Source organism: Pleuronectes platessa, chromosome 11, assembly GCF_947347685.1.
Source record: "Pleuronectes platessa chromosome 11, fPlePla1.1, whole genome shotgun sequence".
Taxonomy (NCBI): domain Eukaryota; kingdom Metazoa; phylum Chordata; class Actinopteri; order Pleuronectiformes; family Pleuronectidae; genus Pleuronectes; species Pleuronectes platessa.
In genome coordinates, this window is record NC_070636.1 from 14,422,488 (window position 1) to 14,437,773 (window position 15,286).

Sequence of the window (15,286 nt, forward strand, 5' to 3'; positions counted from 1 at the left end):
ATTCAACTTTGTCCAACTCTAATGATGGCTACAGAGCACCGGTTGCTTGTTTATTCACATTTTATTAATACTGAATGTATCTTGTCTCCAGATCATGCCAAATTTGACCCTTGTCTTGACCACTAACAATAAAGGGGAGAAGAGACAAACAGAGATCGAATCATTTCACAGACAGAAAAACACTAGTAAAATGAGATGGTATATTAACATAAAATTGATTTGAATCAAAAAATAAAACGATAAAATCTGTGAAAATGTTGCTTTACATTTCGAGGGCACCTGGCATGTGATGGATCTCTTTAACACATGTGGTGCCCTCACGGTTCCAGGGCGCCGTCTGGGATCACTGGGCTAACAACCTGCTAGGACACTTATGAAATGGGGACAGCTGCTCTACATTTAGCGCCCGACCGTACTCTACTGTCCGCACTGCTGCTGTAAGACCGCACTGAAATTAGCCTCGACACCCACATGCTCAGTGATCACTACCAATTGTTACGACTTGTCTCTTCTGTAAGAGCATTCATTACATGTGCTCTGGCATTAAATAGTCAAGTCATGAACCAATCAGATCTATTGTCTCAAAATTACAAACTACAAGTGCCATGAGCTGCCGTCACTCACCTTTCCTCCTGAAGACAGTTGGAAAGCAGTTGATTTTAGCCGAGTTATCCGTCAGAAGCACCACCATGTTCTTTCTTGTATCATGTAAAAGTGCATCTAAACTAAATCCGAGTTGTGTTCAAGAAAGGAGAACCAAACTATCTAAGAAGGTGCTGTCCGCAGTGTGTGAGTTAAATAAACATCCTGGGGGGATCAGATGAAGCCAGGGATGATAATCTCGCTTGTTTTTGATGAAGTTGTTGTTATTGTCAGTTCAGCGCTATGCAGAGCAGTGAAGGTCTCCACGGCCAATGGCCAATCAGAGCTCAGACATTAATCCGCAGTAGCCTAAATCCTGCCATCCCTCTCTCTCACTCCCCCTCGTCACTGCTCGATGAGATACCCAGTATCCCCACTGTTGCTCCCCATCTGCAGGCACGCTCCCCCTGGATTGGTCAGCAGGGACGCAGATCACACTGAGGTCACACATGTAAACATTAGGAGCGAAGGGAAAGCTGTTGCCAGGGATTTGAGGTCTATGACGGTGTCACGGGTGGCTCCCCCACAGCATTAGCACTGTAAATAAACAACACTTACACACGCACTACACTGCTTTTGACCACGCGCCTGTTACAGAGCCCCGAGCAACACAGCAAATCAATATATCAGTTCTTGGTTCTTTTATTTTGTTTGTTAAAGACTAAACGGCCTGGCCTCTAAATAAAACTCTGAGCTTCTCTGCCTCCTCGATCGCTCAGATCCTCTGGTCAGCCGCTCCTTGCTTTTCCTTTGTCGAGACTCAAGGCTTAAGGGTAAAGTGTAAGTGTGGCCCAAATTCAACATTTTACCATTAAGGGCTCCCTGCCTGTCAACACATTCAAAACAGACCCTTTTCTTCTCTTTTGAGTGTCATAACATTCTAAATTCATTTTACCATTTCTTGTACTTTGCATTGGGTCTTCTTTCATTTTACAGCACAGCACATCAAATCATTTTTATTTTATTTTATCGTATGCTACTCCTTCTAGCATTTTGTCTCATTTTATTGTGCAGCGTTACACTCACTGCGGTTGTTTTTAAATCTGCTTATAAAGAGACAGAACTGTATTGTCTTGCCACAAGGGGGAGTGAGTGAATTGAATGATCAAATTTCCAAAACAAGATTCAAAATTTTGTAAGAAGAAGAGGACTGCAGGGCCACCGCACATGGTCACACATGTGAACATGTTCCTTGTTGTTTAAAGCAATGTGACATTAAAATGATTACAACGCAGTGATAGTAGAGGTTGGCAAATCTTAAATTCCTCAGTTAACCAGGGCCTGATATTATCCAGACCTGAAATTTTTAAAAGGTTTCTTCCAAACTTGTTTTGAGACAAATTTCCTTTTTATTTATTTTTAAATCGCCATTTAAGACACCTCACACTAATCAGCGGCTGAGTGGTTCAGTCACTTCCTGGTGTGCCGACACGGTACGGAATGTGTGACATCTGAACAAATGGAAAACATTCCCATGGTTGTGATCCTGCCGACTGAGTCAGACAACAGCAACTTTGACAAATAATAGAAGAAAAAATGTGTCGCATGTGTTGCCAGTACATAGTAACAAGAAGGAACAGATTATTGCTTAAACAGAGGTCCCTGCTGCAGTGGTTCAGCCTGCAGATGTAAACAGAAAGTTGATATGCATGTGTAGTGTAGAGTCAGTCTGGGACAACACATAATCTAGTTGCCATGACAGCACACACACACGCACACACACACTTGACTGCAAAGGCCCGGAGTGATGGGTGGGGCATGAATGCACGTTAATGAGGGGCTCATGTTATCGCTGCTCCTGTGACCACATTGTAATGGTGACATATTAAAAAGACGCCATCTGTCACGGCCGGATTGTGCGGAAGCTGGTGATATTAACGCGCTGGTAGTGATTACGTATGAGCCCCAAACGGATGTTTACATCCCAGATTTGGATAAAGAAACTAAATCGAATGGATACAACGCTGCATGACCAGTGCATTCAAGTTTTTGACGACTAAAAAAACAATATTTAAAAAAGTTAATGCGTTTGAGGGGGAATAACGATTCATTTTTTTTAATGTAAAAAAACGGAATTTCAAGTAGACTATTTTAAATAAGCAAACATCTGTTGTTTTGGTAAAATATGGAGGCTCTAGAAACAGAAAGCAAGGAGCATTCGGGAAAATATTTAGCATCAGCAGCTGAAGTAAACAAATTACAAATAGTGGAACTGACCAAGTATTTATCATGTGTAACCATGGTGATACTTATTAAGTTCTACCTGTAACTACTGGGTTTAGATGAACAACACTGAATCTTTGAGTAAACTCAAAGAGCTATAATTTAAGCTTTTATTTTATAAACCTGCCAATGATGAAATATATAGAATTGTAAATAAACCTGTAACAGTGGAGATAGTAGATCAGGGGCAAAATAAATCTACAAATGATCTACTTATCTTTTTTATAATGATCAATAAATGTTTAATAAGCCTACATAATCAGATAATCATTCAGAATCATTTTTCTGCTTTCTCATTTAACATTTAACATGCTGTGACTCCACAACACTTTATCTCTGACCATCTCCAGTGTTACTTTCCATAACCCACCCGACACGATTAGTAACACTGAGGTCACTAGTCTCTAAAATGCTCTGTTTGGATTTTCCTTTCTCATTTTTAATCAGTTTAATTAGTAGTTATGCAAATGTTGTTTACATCAAGTTATCAGTGTTTAAGACCTCTCTGCACTGTCAGGATCAAAGTTTGGCCACAGATTCGACCCTTTGCCGAAGCCTTCCCCGTAGTTTCTCTCTCCTTCACACAAAAAACTGTCCTGTCTTATAATAAAGACATAAAAGGCCACAAAATATCTTTGAATAAAAAAAGTATAAAAATGTGCGAGGGAAGCAATAAAATGTATGGGGCTTTTACTTTACTTTGGTCCTTCTAAAAATACTGGTGTCAGCCTGTAAAACCCATATGATATACACAATAAAAAAGGCTTTCTTTAATTTGCAGGAAAAACCCAAACCTCTGAGGAAAAATATTGACGATGTGACTTCACTGTCCTGAGCACAATCTGCCTCAGTTTGATAGGAAGGAGGGGGAGGCGAGACAAAGATAAGTCGCTCAGTTAAAACTTTTAGGGAAAATCATCGGTTTGAGAACCAGACACAATCACATCAACACAAACAAACTGCTGTTCATGTGATGTAACCCATCCTTGAACCGCTCCATGGGAATCAAACAGATGCAAATACCCACACACACACACACCTCTCCTCCCTGCCCCAACTTGCCCCTCTGTCTTGTTTTTGCATCGCCATGCAGACACATTCTCTCAGCTTCGACGGTGCTGCCAGGTGCTAAAGCCTCTATAATCGTCACAAACCTGAATGAATACACTGGGATAACAGCAGGGGAAAGGGTTGAGGGGCTCAGTGTAATACGGGTACACTCTGGATACATTGGACAAACGCATTGTGGGCAGAGGTGTGTGCGCTTCACGCTCTTGATTTCCCATGAATTAAATATAAACATCGCAGCCGAGAGAGAAGGAAAAGGAAGAGGTGTGGTGTGACAATGACAGCAACCCAGGTAACATCATCCGGCACGCAGGGATACACTCCAATTCACAGTCAGACCATACAATCTGTACGCCAGCAAATCAGCACGTATCAGATACCTCCATACCCTCAAAGCACACACATGCATGCACTTCTATAGAGTTTTATGGTCATATCAAACATTTAACAGCATAATCACATTCACACATATTCATAAAGCACTTTTACACGCAGTGAATCACCACATTCATAAATCGTCGGTTGGTGTTCCAAATGCAGACTGGAGGAGCCGGGGACGTTGGAGGTTTTTTTCTGTATCTTTATTACGTCTGAAGAAGGGGTCCTCCTTTACTTTAATTGTATGAGATTTGACTGCAACGCTGTTTACCCCTGAAATTGTTTTGTTCCATCGGCATAGTGGTGAGTAGAGAATGGGTGAATTTTTATTATGGGTGAACTATCCCTTTAAATGTCACATAGAGACAAGGTATTTCTCAATAGCTTTAACTTTAAGCAGAAAATGAAATCCCATAAAAGGCGGTGCAGGGTAAAGTTAAATATTCAGACCTGTTCGTGCTTGTTTAATGTAAGCACAGCTTTGCTATAGGCTCCTACTACATCATGTGATTACAGACATTAAAACAGTAAGAAAAGAGATCAGCATTCTTGGTAGCAGATAGAGTGTGAGTAGCAAACGCTAATAATAGGCTGGGTATGGCTGGGGTGAACTTCAGAGCCGGATGATGATTGTGGGTCAAATGGAAGAGGAAGACAAAAAAATGCAGAAGACAAAATTCTCCATTTGAACCGCCATGAAAGTTATTTTCCATCCATCCATTATTTATACTACCTATTCTTTTTGAGCGGAACCAATCCGAGCTCAGACATTGGCTACGAGGCGGGGGACACACAGGACAGGTCGCCAGCGTATCACGTGGCCCACATACAGTCAATCAACCATTTGTCTCTGTACGATCAATTTAAAGTGTCAATTAATCTCGCCCCAATCTGTATGTTTTTGAACAGTGGAAGCTGGAGAACCAAGAGAAAACAGGTGGTTGAACAGAACTGGGATTTGAACCAGGAACGGCCCTGCTGTGAGGCACCAGTGCTCACCACTACATCACCGCTATCACATTATGTACAGCACAGAGCAATCACACACTGCCAAAAGACCCTACTGCCAGAAGGACAGCTACAGTGCCTTGCATAAGTATTCACCCCCTTTGGACTTTTCTACATTTTGTCATGGTATAACCACAGATTAAAATGTATTTCATCGTGAGTTTATGTAATGGACCAACACAAAATAGTGCATCATTTGGAAGTGGGGGGAAATATTACATGGATTTCACAATTATTTACAATTAAAAATCTGAAAAGTGTTGAGTGCATATGTATTCACCCCCTTTACTGTGAAACCCCTAACAAAGATCTGGTGCGACCAATTGCATTCACAAGTCACATTTGCAAGTCACATAATTAGTAAATAGGGTCCACCTGTCTGCAATTTAATCTCAGTATAAATACACCTGTTCTGTGACGGACTCAGAGTTTGTTGGAGATCATTACTGAACAAACAGCATCATGAAGACCAAGGAGCTCACCAAACAGGTCAGGGATAAAGTTGTGGAGAAATATGAAGCAGGGTTAGGTTATAAAAAAATATCCAGAGCTTTGAACATCTCTCTGAGCACCATAAAATCCATCATAAGAAAATGGAAAGAATATGGCACAACCGCAAACCTACCAAGAGGAGGCCGTCCACCCAAACTGAAGAGTCGGACAAGGAGAAAATGAATCAGAGAAGCAACCAGGAGGCCCATGGTTACTCTGGAGGAGTTGCAGAGATCCACAGCTGAGGTGGGAGAATCTGTCCACAGGACAACTATTAGTCGTCTACTCCACAAATCTGGCCTTTATGGAAGAGTGGCAAGAAGAAAGCCATTGTTGAAAGGGATCCATAAAAAATCCCGTTTGGAGTTTGCCAGAAGCCATGTGGGAGACACAGCAAACATGTGGAAGAAGGTGCTCTGGTCAGATGAGACCAAAATTGAACTTTTTGGCCTCAATGCAAAACGCTATGTGTGGCGAAAACCCAACACTGCCCATCACCCTGAGCACACCATCCCAGCAGTGAAACATGGTGGTGGTAGCATCATGCTGTGGGGATGCTTCTCTTCAGCAGGTACAGGGAAACTGGTCAGAATAGAGGGAAAGATGGATGGAGCCAAATACAGGGAAATCCTTGAAGAAAATCTGATGCAGTCTGCAAAAGACTTGAGACTGGGGCGGAGGTTCATCTTCCAGCAGGACAATGACCCTAAACATACAGCCAGAGCTACAAAGGAATGGTTTGGATTAAAGAATGTTAATGTCTTAAAATGGCCCAGTCAAAGCCCAGACCTCAATCCAATAGAGAATCTATGGCAAGACTTGAAGATTGCGGTTCACAGACGGTCTCCATCTAATCTGACTGAGCTTCATCTTTTTTGCCAAGAAGAATGGACAAACCTTTCCATCTCTAGTTGTGCAAAGCTGGTAGAGACATACCCCAAAAGACTTGCAGCTGTAATTGCAGCGAAAGGGGGTTCTACCAAGTATTGACACAGGGGGGTGAATACTTATGCACCCAACAGATGTCAACTTTTTTGTTCTCATTATTGTTTGTGTCACAATAAAATTTATTTTGCACCTCCAAAGTACTATGCATGTTTTGTTGATCAAACGGGAAAAAGTTTATTTAAGTCTATTTGAATTCCAGTTAGTAACAGTACATAATGGGAAAAAGTCCAAGGGGGGTGAATACTTATGCAAGGCACTGTATGTCATGGAGGAGTAAGGGATCGAACCACCGACCCTCTGTTTCTAAAGAGAAAGTGAAACAGCGGAAATAGCTTTCTATTAATTCAAAATAGTCAAATTAAATTTAAATTATGCATTCAAATACCTCTTGACAACTAAAACACAAGGTTAAGCTGACATACACTGGACAAATCTAATATACACAAGCAGAGTTCAACCTTATCACAGCTCCAGTCTGACAACAGGCCACTGAAGAACAGCATGTTCTTAAGAGAGGGAAACTCCACCAACCAACAGTTTACCAACTTTACTCAACTCTGACACAGTGGGAGGCTAACACCAACAAAGTTCTCTGCACTAACTGCACCGTGAATATCTACTCTTTTACAATAAGCAACATCGCTCCAAACTGTCTTCTTTAAATTCAAAAGTCACGAATGGTGACTCACAGAACTTTCCAGGCACATACAGTATTTATCAGTCTCTCACCACAGTGTGTCAGCACACATTTTCCTTTCGTGACAACAGCGTGTGCAGCTCTTGAAAAGCCATAGCGGTGTATCTGAATATCTGGACCATGAAACAATGTAGGATTTCATGAATTTAAAACTTCTGCGGTGGGCTTTCCTGTCAAGACTGTTCACCGACACATAAATGGGAAGGATTGCAGAGAATAAAAGCAACGAGATGAAATGGAACTTGAGTACGATGTGGAGATGGCACTAGAGGGCAAACTGGCACTTTTTGTGAACCCGTCTCAACATCTGAATGACCTAAATATGATCCTCTGACATTTGGGTGTGGTGACTCTTCACCTATTGAAATATAATCCTGGTAAATGTCCGTAAAACCCTGTAATTATAAATAAGCATTTGTGTGACTGTTTAGTATACAGAGTCATGTCATAAACACAGAAATTCCCATGACGTCAGTATCCACTTGATTCGTACCAACACTTAAACAACTATCAGTGGCATGCTGTCAGGACAAGCAATGTAAGCCATGCTTGACTGGTTAAAGGTAAAAATAAACATCAGTTAGAACAACACAAAAGAGGAAGTGATATCTCTTCTTAAATCTCAGAACAGCGCTCTGTCTCTTTAAGGATCTGATGTAACCCATTTTTTATTTATTGGTCTCTTGTGGCCGTAGTAGGCTATTTGGCTTTTATCATTTCTCTCAACTTCGGGAATGTTGACATGTGCATTGTGAATAATCCTAAAGGACAGGTGACCAAACTATACATAAAAATGGATGACATGACAGCACCCAAAAAGTGAATCCAAGTCATACGGATTACCCCCTGGTGACTGGTCATAAATCCTGCCTCCTTCACGTCCGCAGATTGGACACTGACCTGACAAAAATCTCAAAATGCAGATGAACATATTTTTTTCTCAAAGATATTTTCTTTGGACCTTATTACCATTAATGAGACTGGTCAGTGGACCTCAATACTGCAGCTTCACCCTACAATCACTAGTGCGCATACTCTGGCTATTACATTGTCAAAATGCAAGATGGCAGCACCCGTATTCAGGATATTTGGACTTCATTTTTGAACAATGGGGGAAGTAGAGACGTGTCGTCCATCTTTATAAGCAGTGTATGTGGGTGACTATAGGTGCAGAGACAAAAGTGCTGGTGTGTAACTTTGTATCTACAGAGAGCCTGGTTCTCTATGCAGGATCTGCTGAAAGTGTGAGAAGTTTGTGACGGCATATTGTTGGATTTTGCATTTGTCAGATAAAGATTACCATAGAAGTGTTTTTTTTATATATGTATCTACTCTCTGTAATGCACATTGGATACTTCTACACCTTTGATACATGATCAAATATCTTAATATAATCGGAATCCTGAAAGGTGATGTACAGGCAGAGTGCAGCAGGATGCTTTCAGCACAAACAAGAAAAGATCATGAGGCACAACGAATTTAAGAGACATACTACTTATATTTTCATTAAAGTTAATGATAATCATAATAATAATTAAAAGAAGAAGATATTTAGTATTTGTAATGTGGTCCATCCTGTTGCTGTAGCAAACAGCTGAATCACAAATGGAGATAGGAGAGGTGTGTGTGTGTGTGTGTGTGTGTGTGTGTGTGTGTGTGTGTGTGTGTGTGTGTGTGTACATGCATATGAGACTTGTTTTCAACCTGACTTTAAAAAGAAATATTACTGTATGTTTAAAAGTACCACTAATTATTTCCTGCTATGAGAGGAAGAAGGTGAAACTCTATCTTCTCTGTTTTTGTCTCATACCTTTTCTTCTGCCCTTCATTGTTGCTGTGTCATCATCACAACACAATAAGACAACCTATGCCCCACAAACACACTAAACTAGTGTCAAAAACAATATTAAAACCTACTTTTAGCATTGACATATTCATTTCTTAAAATAGTCTTTGGCCTATATTAAGTAGCGTTTAACTTTGTTGCCTTCATGGTAGCGTGATTGTTTTACTTTCATTTCTCTTAACGAGGGAAGTGTGTGTTGCAAGTTTTTCCTTCTGTCTTTTGCCTCTTCGTCTGCCATCCCAAAGCTAAAAACACACTCCAGGTTTAAGCTGCAATAAATTTCTTCAGCTGTATTAAAGCAGGTGTTGTTTATCAGTTCACATATCATGGCACATGAGAGTAAAGCTACAGATCGACACAAGCCTAGAAATCCAGTTTCCCTTGAGCGGAGTCGCTGACCGAATATTCAACAATGGAAGCTAAATAAAAATGCCTCATATGATCTGAGCTTGGCATGCAAGCCAAACATACACTCTCGCACACAAAGGGCTCTCTCTTAGCTTCTCCACAGAAAAATCTTTATAACTTACAGGAATGTGAGGAATCTCTCAGGGAGTGTTCACAGTGAACAGGTGACCTTCCGAGAGCGCCACTCTACGACTCTATGACCTTATCTGTCTTCCCTTCACCTTCTTTTCAATTTAAATAAACTGGGGGATTATTCTTAAAGCCCAAAGGATCTGAGAGTTGCACAAGAGGAGCCTATTGTCCTGTTTGGCATAAGATTGAGTAAACTGACTGTACAGCAGGGAGCTATATATCTGTCAGACCAGCAGGTGTGACAGGATCCACATTGACAGGCTGAGGAATTAGACAAATAGAAGTTCATTAATTTGTCAAGACAGATAAGCTCTGGCTTCTGGTTCAGGATGAAACACTGTCAGAGAACATAATGAGGAGTTGGGTTGATCACACTGAAGGTTCAGGAGGCCAGAGTTTATCTCTCCAAAAACCTGCTGCTATGCACATCCCTCTCTGGTCAAACTCCAAAAGGCTTGTTTACAAAAATACATTCCTGTAAGAGCAAAGGGTAAAGTAACCCAATAAAGAGTTTGGATTTGTGTGTGGAGACCAAAGCTGAGCCAGAGTCAAGCCAGGTTCAGACAAAAATTCTGAAATTATACTTGGGTTGGGTCACATTGACTGTGCCATGTACGTGCCTGTTATCGTGGAAAATATTGGGATTGGGTCTGAGGAAAAAACTGAATATGTGTCAGGTTCGGGTCGGGCTCGGTTAGTTATCTCTTGGGTTGTTCAGGTTCGGACAGAAAACTGTGGCCCAAGCCACAATTTAGTTTGAATGCTCTTCCTTACAAGAAATTCAGCTCAACCTCATCCCCAATGAAGAGCAAACATGTTGGGAAATTCAACTACCTGATGTGTTAATAGAAGGTTTCTTTAATTTATTATTCCAAAGAAGACGTACAAGATGATACAGGTCTGCTTAGATATTATTTGTCAATATTGTTATGAATGAATGCATGTAGAGTCGAATTTGGCGCAATTTTTTTCTACATTAAGAAACTTTGAATAAACAGCTGACCAGCACTCTGGACCAGCAAACGGCTTGAACTCTTAAATGTAAGTGACCTTGTTGATCACAACAACAGCATTTTCAGAGCATGCTCACGACAATGGCAACAACAACTTCAGGTGAACAGCACTTTGTGCAGCAGCGTCAGGGTTCTGTGACTGAGTCCAGCAGTCGTTCTTTACTTGCCACGGCTTGATTACTGCAGGTCACTCTTTAGAGTTTCAAAAAGAAAGGCTGCAACCAGCATTACCATGTCAAGCATACAGCCCATTCCAAACAGGCATGTTCAGAACAGACACTGCACTATAATAGGCCTTATATAAAAAGCATGTTTAATCTTTAGAAGAACTACTGAAGGACAAAATACAGCTTTTTGCAAAGAGCATTTTGAAAAGTTTATTATAGTACTGCATGTTTACCTCTTTGTCTGCATCTCTTGGTATACGAACAAAACAGCACAGGGATATATGTGAGGCCGAGCTGAAAACATCTGGTGAATAAAGCGTGGCGTACTGGAAGAGAGTTGTGTGGCGTGCTTTGATTTGAACAGACTTGTACTGAAGCTCACACTGATCTGCACCTGGCTGCGTTCACGTAGTCTGGCCCTGATACAAAGTTCTCATACACACTCATACTCCATTTGATCCTCTGTGGGTTCCAGTGTCTCAGTGTGATGATGAACAGTGTGAGCAGAGGGGTCAGGAAAAAAGAGAACCCCTTGTTCCTCACTGTAACGGTCCTGGCATGGCTTTTAATTAACTGGCACCGTGCCCGCCATGCCAGGCATTCAGTGGGCAGGAGGCCCCTCGGGCATCACTACAGATCATCATCAGGGGCTCAGCCTGGAGGTAGGCACTTTAATGAGCGAGTGCGTTACATTGCTCCTGCAGTAAACTGCCCCTGGATGCATTTTCGGTATTGCGGAGCTTCTTGTCTAATCAGAGGTAGTGTCTGATGAAGAGTTTACTCTGGCTGTTTCCAGCGTCAACAAAAACATTAATGAGCATGATAACAGAAAGCTCTGGTTCCAGAAGTCTATTTCCCATTCATTTTGAACCATGCAAACCAGCTACTAGAAAATCGTGGGGGGGGGGAATATCACAAAACGAAAAAAGGTAGAAGGTACAAGACGGAGGTACAAGTGAAGGAGCTACACATTGCAAATGATCCCTTTCCAAAGACTTCCAGCAGATTTCCTTTTGAATTAAACCTTGTTGCTAACCTAGTTGTAGAAACAGCCTATGAAACGATCAGTGCTGAACAATGTATCATTGAGCTCCACCAATCACACAGGGCGCTATTGCACCTGAGAATTGTGGGTAGAGGGGTATTTCTCGACATCAAGAACTTAAGTCGTGAACTAGTGGTTCCTACAGGAGCATAAAATATAATTTCACAATCACGTAGCTTGTGGTAAGTCTACTTAGGAAGGATACAATATTATGGCTGATAATCCAAATGTCTGAAAATGAATGGGACCTCTACTACAACGCTCAGGAGTAAAGACAGTCAGTTAGAAGTCAAGTTAAAGTAAGTTAGAAGTAAAGACTTTGTGGTTAACTTAACCTGACCAGATATACTGGGAGGTCCAACATTTCTTTAAATTAATTAAGAATTTCAGTAGGGCCTCGGCTCGATGTGGGAGGCAGCCTCTCTAAGTCGACCTTGGCAGAGGAGAAACTCCTTATCTCTCGTCACAGTTTACTTTCTCTTACATAACCCTCAGCTTCGCACTGCTGCCGTAGCACGATACAGTGCAAGGAAGTACACTGGCACTTTTGTCTGCGTAGTCCTCTTCTACCAAAGCGTGTTTATGCATACTCGTCTTCTGTTGTGGGTATAGTTTGACTGTGTGACTCAATGAATTTGATTCCCATGGAAATCCTCGCCCAACATCCTACGAGCTGTGCACCTCCACCACGAAGAGACGCAGCTAAAAAAACGGGCGGGTTGATTAGCCAAGACTGCACAAGCACTGTCAGACGAACACATAACATATATAACACATACCTAACCAAACACTGCTGGTACTTTTGTGTTTTTACATAAACCAACTCAGTAAAAACAAGGTTTTGCAAGTCTGTGTGTCTGATGTTTTTGTCCGACTGCATACAGGTGTGTGATTGATAAGGGCATAAAACTAAAGAACCTACTTACACTTCACAGAGAAAAAACTGGGTTAACAAAAGGAGGACTGCTATAGTGAAACATGCTGACATATGAGCCCACATGTGCAAGCTCCAACAAGATCTGCCGAGCGCAGCTCTGGGAAAAGTCAAGAGTGTCGCTGCCTATTTTCTTGGGAGTGTGTGAAAAAGTTTTTTACGTGCTCACTGTGCGCGTGCATGTCACCTATTGACTGTGTGGGTGTATGTGTGCAAAGCCAGGATGAAAGACACCTTCCCCTTAAATACATGTTCCTTGTGGATTTGCTGCCACTGAACGGCACTTCACCCTGCGTGTAAACCCGATGACCAGGTAAGCAAGCGATGGTATCACGGTAAAACAGGACAGACAGAGATTTTTTCACAGCAAACAAAGTGAGCTGAGGGTTAGGAGGCGAGTGGGAAGTCAGTCTGAGCAAACACTTCTGCAGTGAACAAACACACATGCCTGGGAGGCAAGGAGCGGGATATTCCACCAGTTCCCAGCAACTTATACCTGCTCGTCAAAAATATCCTAATATTAAAGTGCTCTCTGCAAAAATACTGAATTAATAACAAGACCATGCGGCATAATTTGCTTCTCTTGAAATTAATACATCGGTATTTTACCATACTATAAGTACTGTAGGTACTGTGACCTCATAGCAGGAACTGGAATGGCCTTGATTGTTCCTTGTAGTAAGTGTGTGTTTGTGTGTGTGTGTGTGTGTGTGTGTGTGTGTGTGTGTGTGTGTGTGTGTGTGTGTGTGTTAAGCTAAAACAAGCCAGTGTTTTCCTCTATATATATAATATTATCTTTAGTAACTTATTGTATAGAGAGAACAGAGTAGACGTGGTTGTAAACACAACAATGGTGTTTGACACTGTGTCACAGCGCGAGTGCACACATGCACCATAATGGACGAGCTACCAGAGAAGGATTCAAGTCTTATACAAGACTCAGGATTTCTCCCAGAATACAATTTAGACGAGGCATTAATCCAGACACATCTTGAAGCGACTCAACTCATGATCAATTCAGTTAGTAGATGAGAATCTAAATAAAGCCACATTCATTACATATTTGCCTCTGTTACTTTCCCCCCGCAGGTTATTGTTTTATTTCATAAGAGTCTATTTTTGGGGGAATTCCCCATGGTGAGCTACAGAAACAGAGTTTTTAAACAGTAAAATAATGTCAAATTGTGGAGAAGGGGCCCAAACATCCGACAATCTCCTGCTGCGTTCTTCATATGTGAAAGGCAAACTCCGGAAAATGTCCAGACCCAATATTCTGGACATTTTCCAGGGTTAATGTCAGAAAAGGCTTTGCTGTGGATATTATGGCACACGTAGAATACTGTCAAATATACCACAGATCAGCTCACTTATAAAAGGTGAGAATAAACAAATGCAGTGGAGCAATCCGTGTGTTCTCACCGTGACTGTTTCCATGTGGATGTGTATGTCGTCCTGACCTCAGCACTCCCTTGTGCCCAGCATGGTGCCCATCCAAGGCCAAGTCGAGTGCAGGACCCAAACCCAGACTCCGCCCATTAGGTCCCAGATCCTTCCTCTTCTTGCCCTTCAGCCAACCCAGAGCCCGGCCGAGGGAGTGACTGCGCTTCTTGTGGCCCTTTTTGCTGTGCTTCTCCTGCGCAAAAATCTGAACCACATCCTGGGGGAGCAGTTCCCCGAACCCCAGCGAGTCACGGTTAGACATACCGCCTCACACTGGAGCTGTGCCCTGAAAGAGAAAAAAAAGCAAAAGAGGGAAAAGAGAACAAAGGTTAAGATAGAAATTCGATTTTCAAGCACCACATGTGCTGGCACTCAAAGAGGTATTAAAGTAACGTAGCAGTATTTTAAAAACCACTTGGATTTTATTAATGTCAGTAGAGAATTAAAATCAACTTACAGAGACTTAGATTTACTCTTGGTTATCCCTTAGAGTGCACATAAACAACAACAACTGAGAAATGCACTTTAAGTCGACTTTATTTTTATATCATACACCACAGTTACCCTGCCATTGTGTGCAACCTTAAGCTGGAGCGATTGTGAAAACGTTCATGGAAATCACAACCTCCGATATTTGAGAGTGGGCACAAACAGCTCACATTCAAATACGAGTATATCTGATAAGTGTCTGCCTCCCAGCTTTGATTTCCCATTAACCAAGGTCATTGGGGCACAGTCACACATACGGCAATGCAGAGCGAATATGGCAATCAAAGGTTACCAAAGTTCAAATCCTCGCGAAGCCACACTGCGATTTGCTTTGCCACAGGAAGCGAAGGTATTAT

The 15,286-nt window shown here is 41.7% G+C and overlaps 1 protein-coding gene across 4 annotated transcripts in view; it reads right to left on the reverse strand.

Annotated features, from left to right (window-relative positions):
• Positions 1 to 15,286, reverse strand: part of LOC128450788 (uncharacterized protein KIAA1522 homolog) — a 32,836-nt gene that overhangs the window by 8,733 nt on the left and 8,817 nt on the right. For all 4 annotated transcript variants that reach the window (XM_053434463.1, XM_053434464.1, XM_053434466.1 and 1 more), the window contains one exon: positions 14,421 to 14,727. In XM_053434463.1, coding sequence (XP_053290438.1) covers positions 14,421 to 14,703 — 283 coding nt within the window. In that variant the 5' untranslated portion in view covers positions 14,704 to 14,727. The remainder of the gene's footprint in view (positions 1 to 14,420; positions 14,728 to 15,286) is intronic.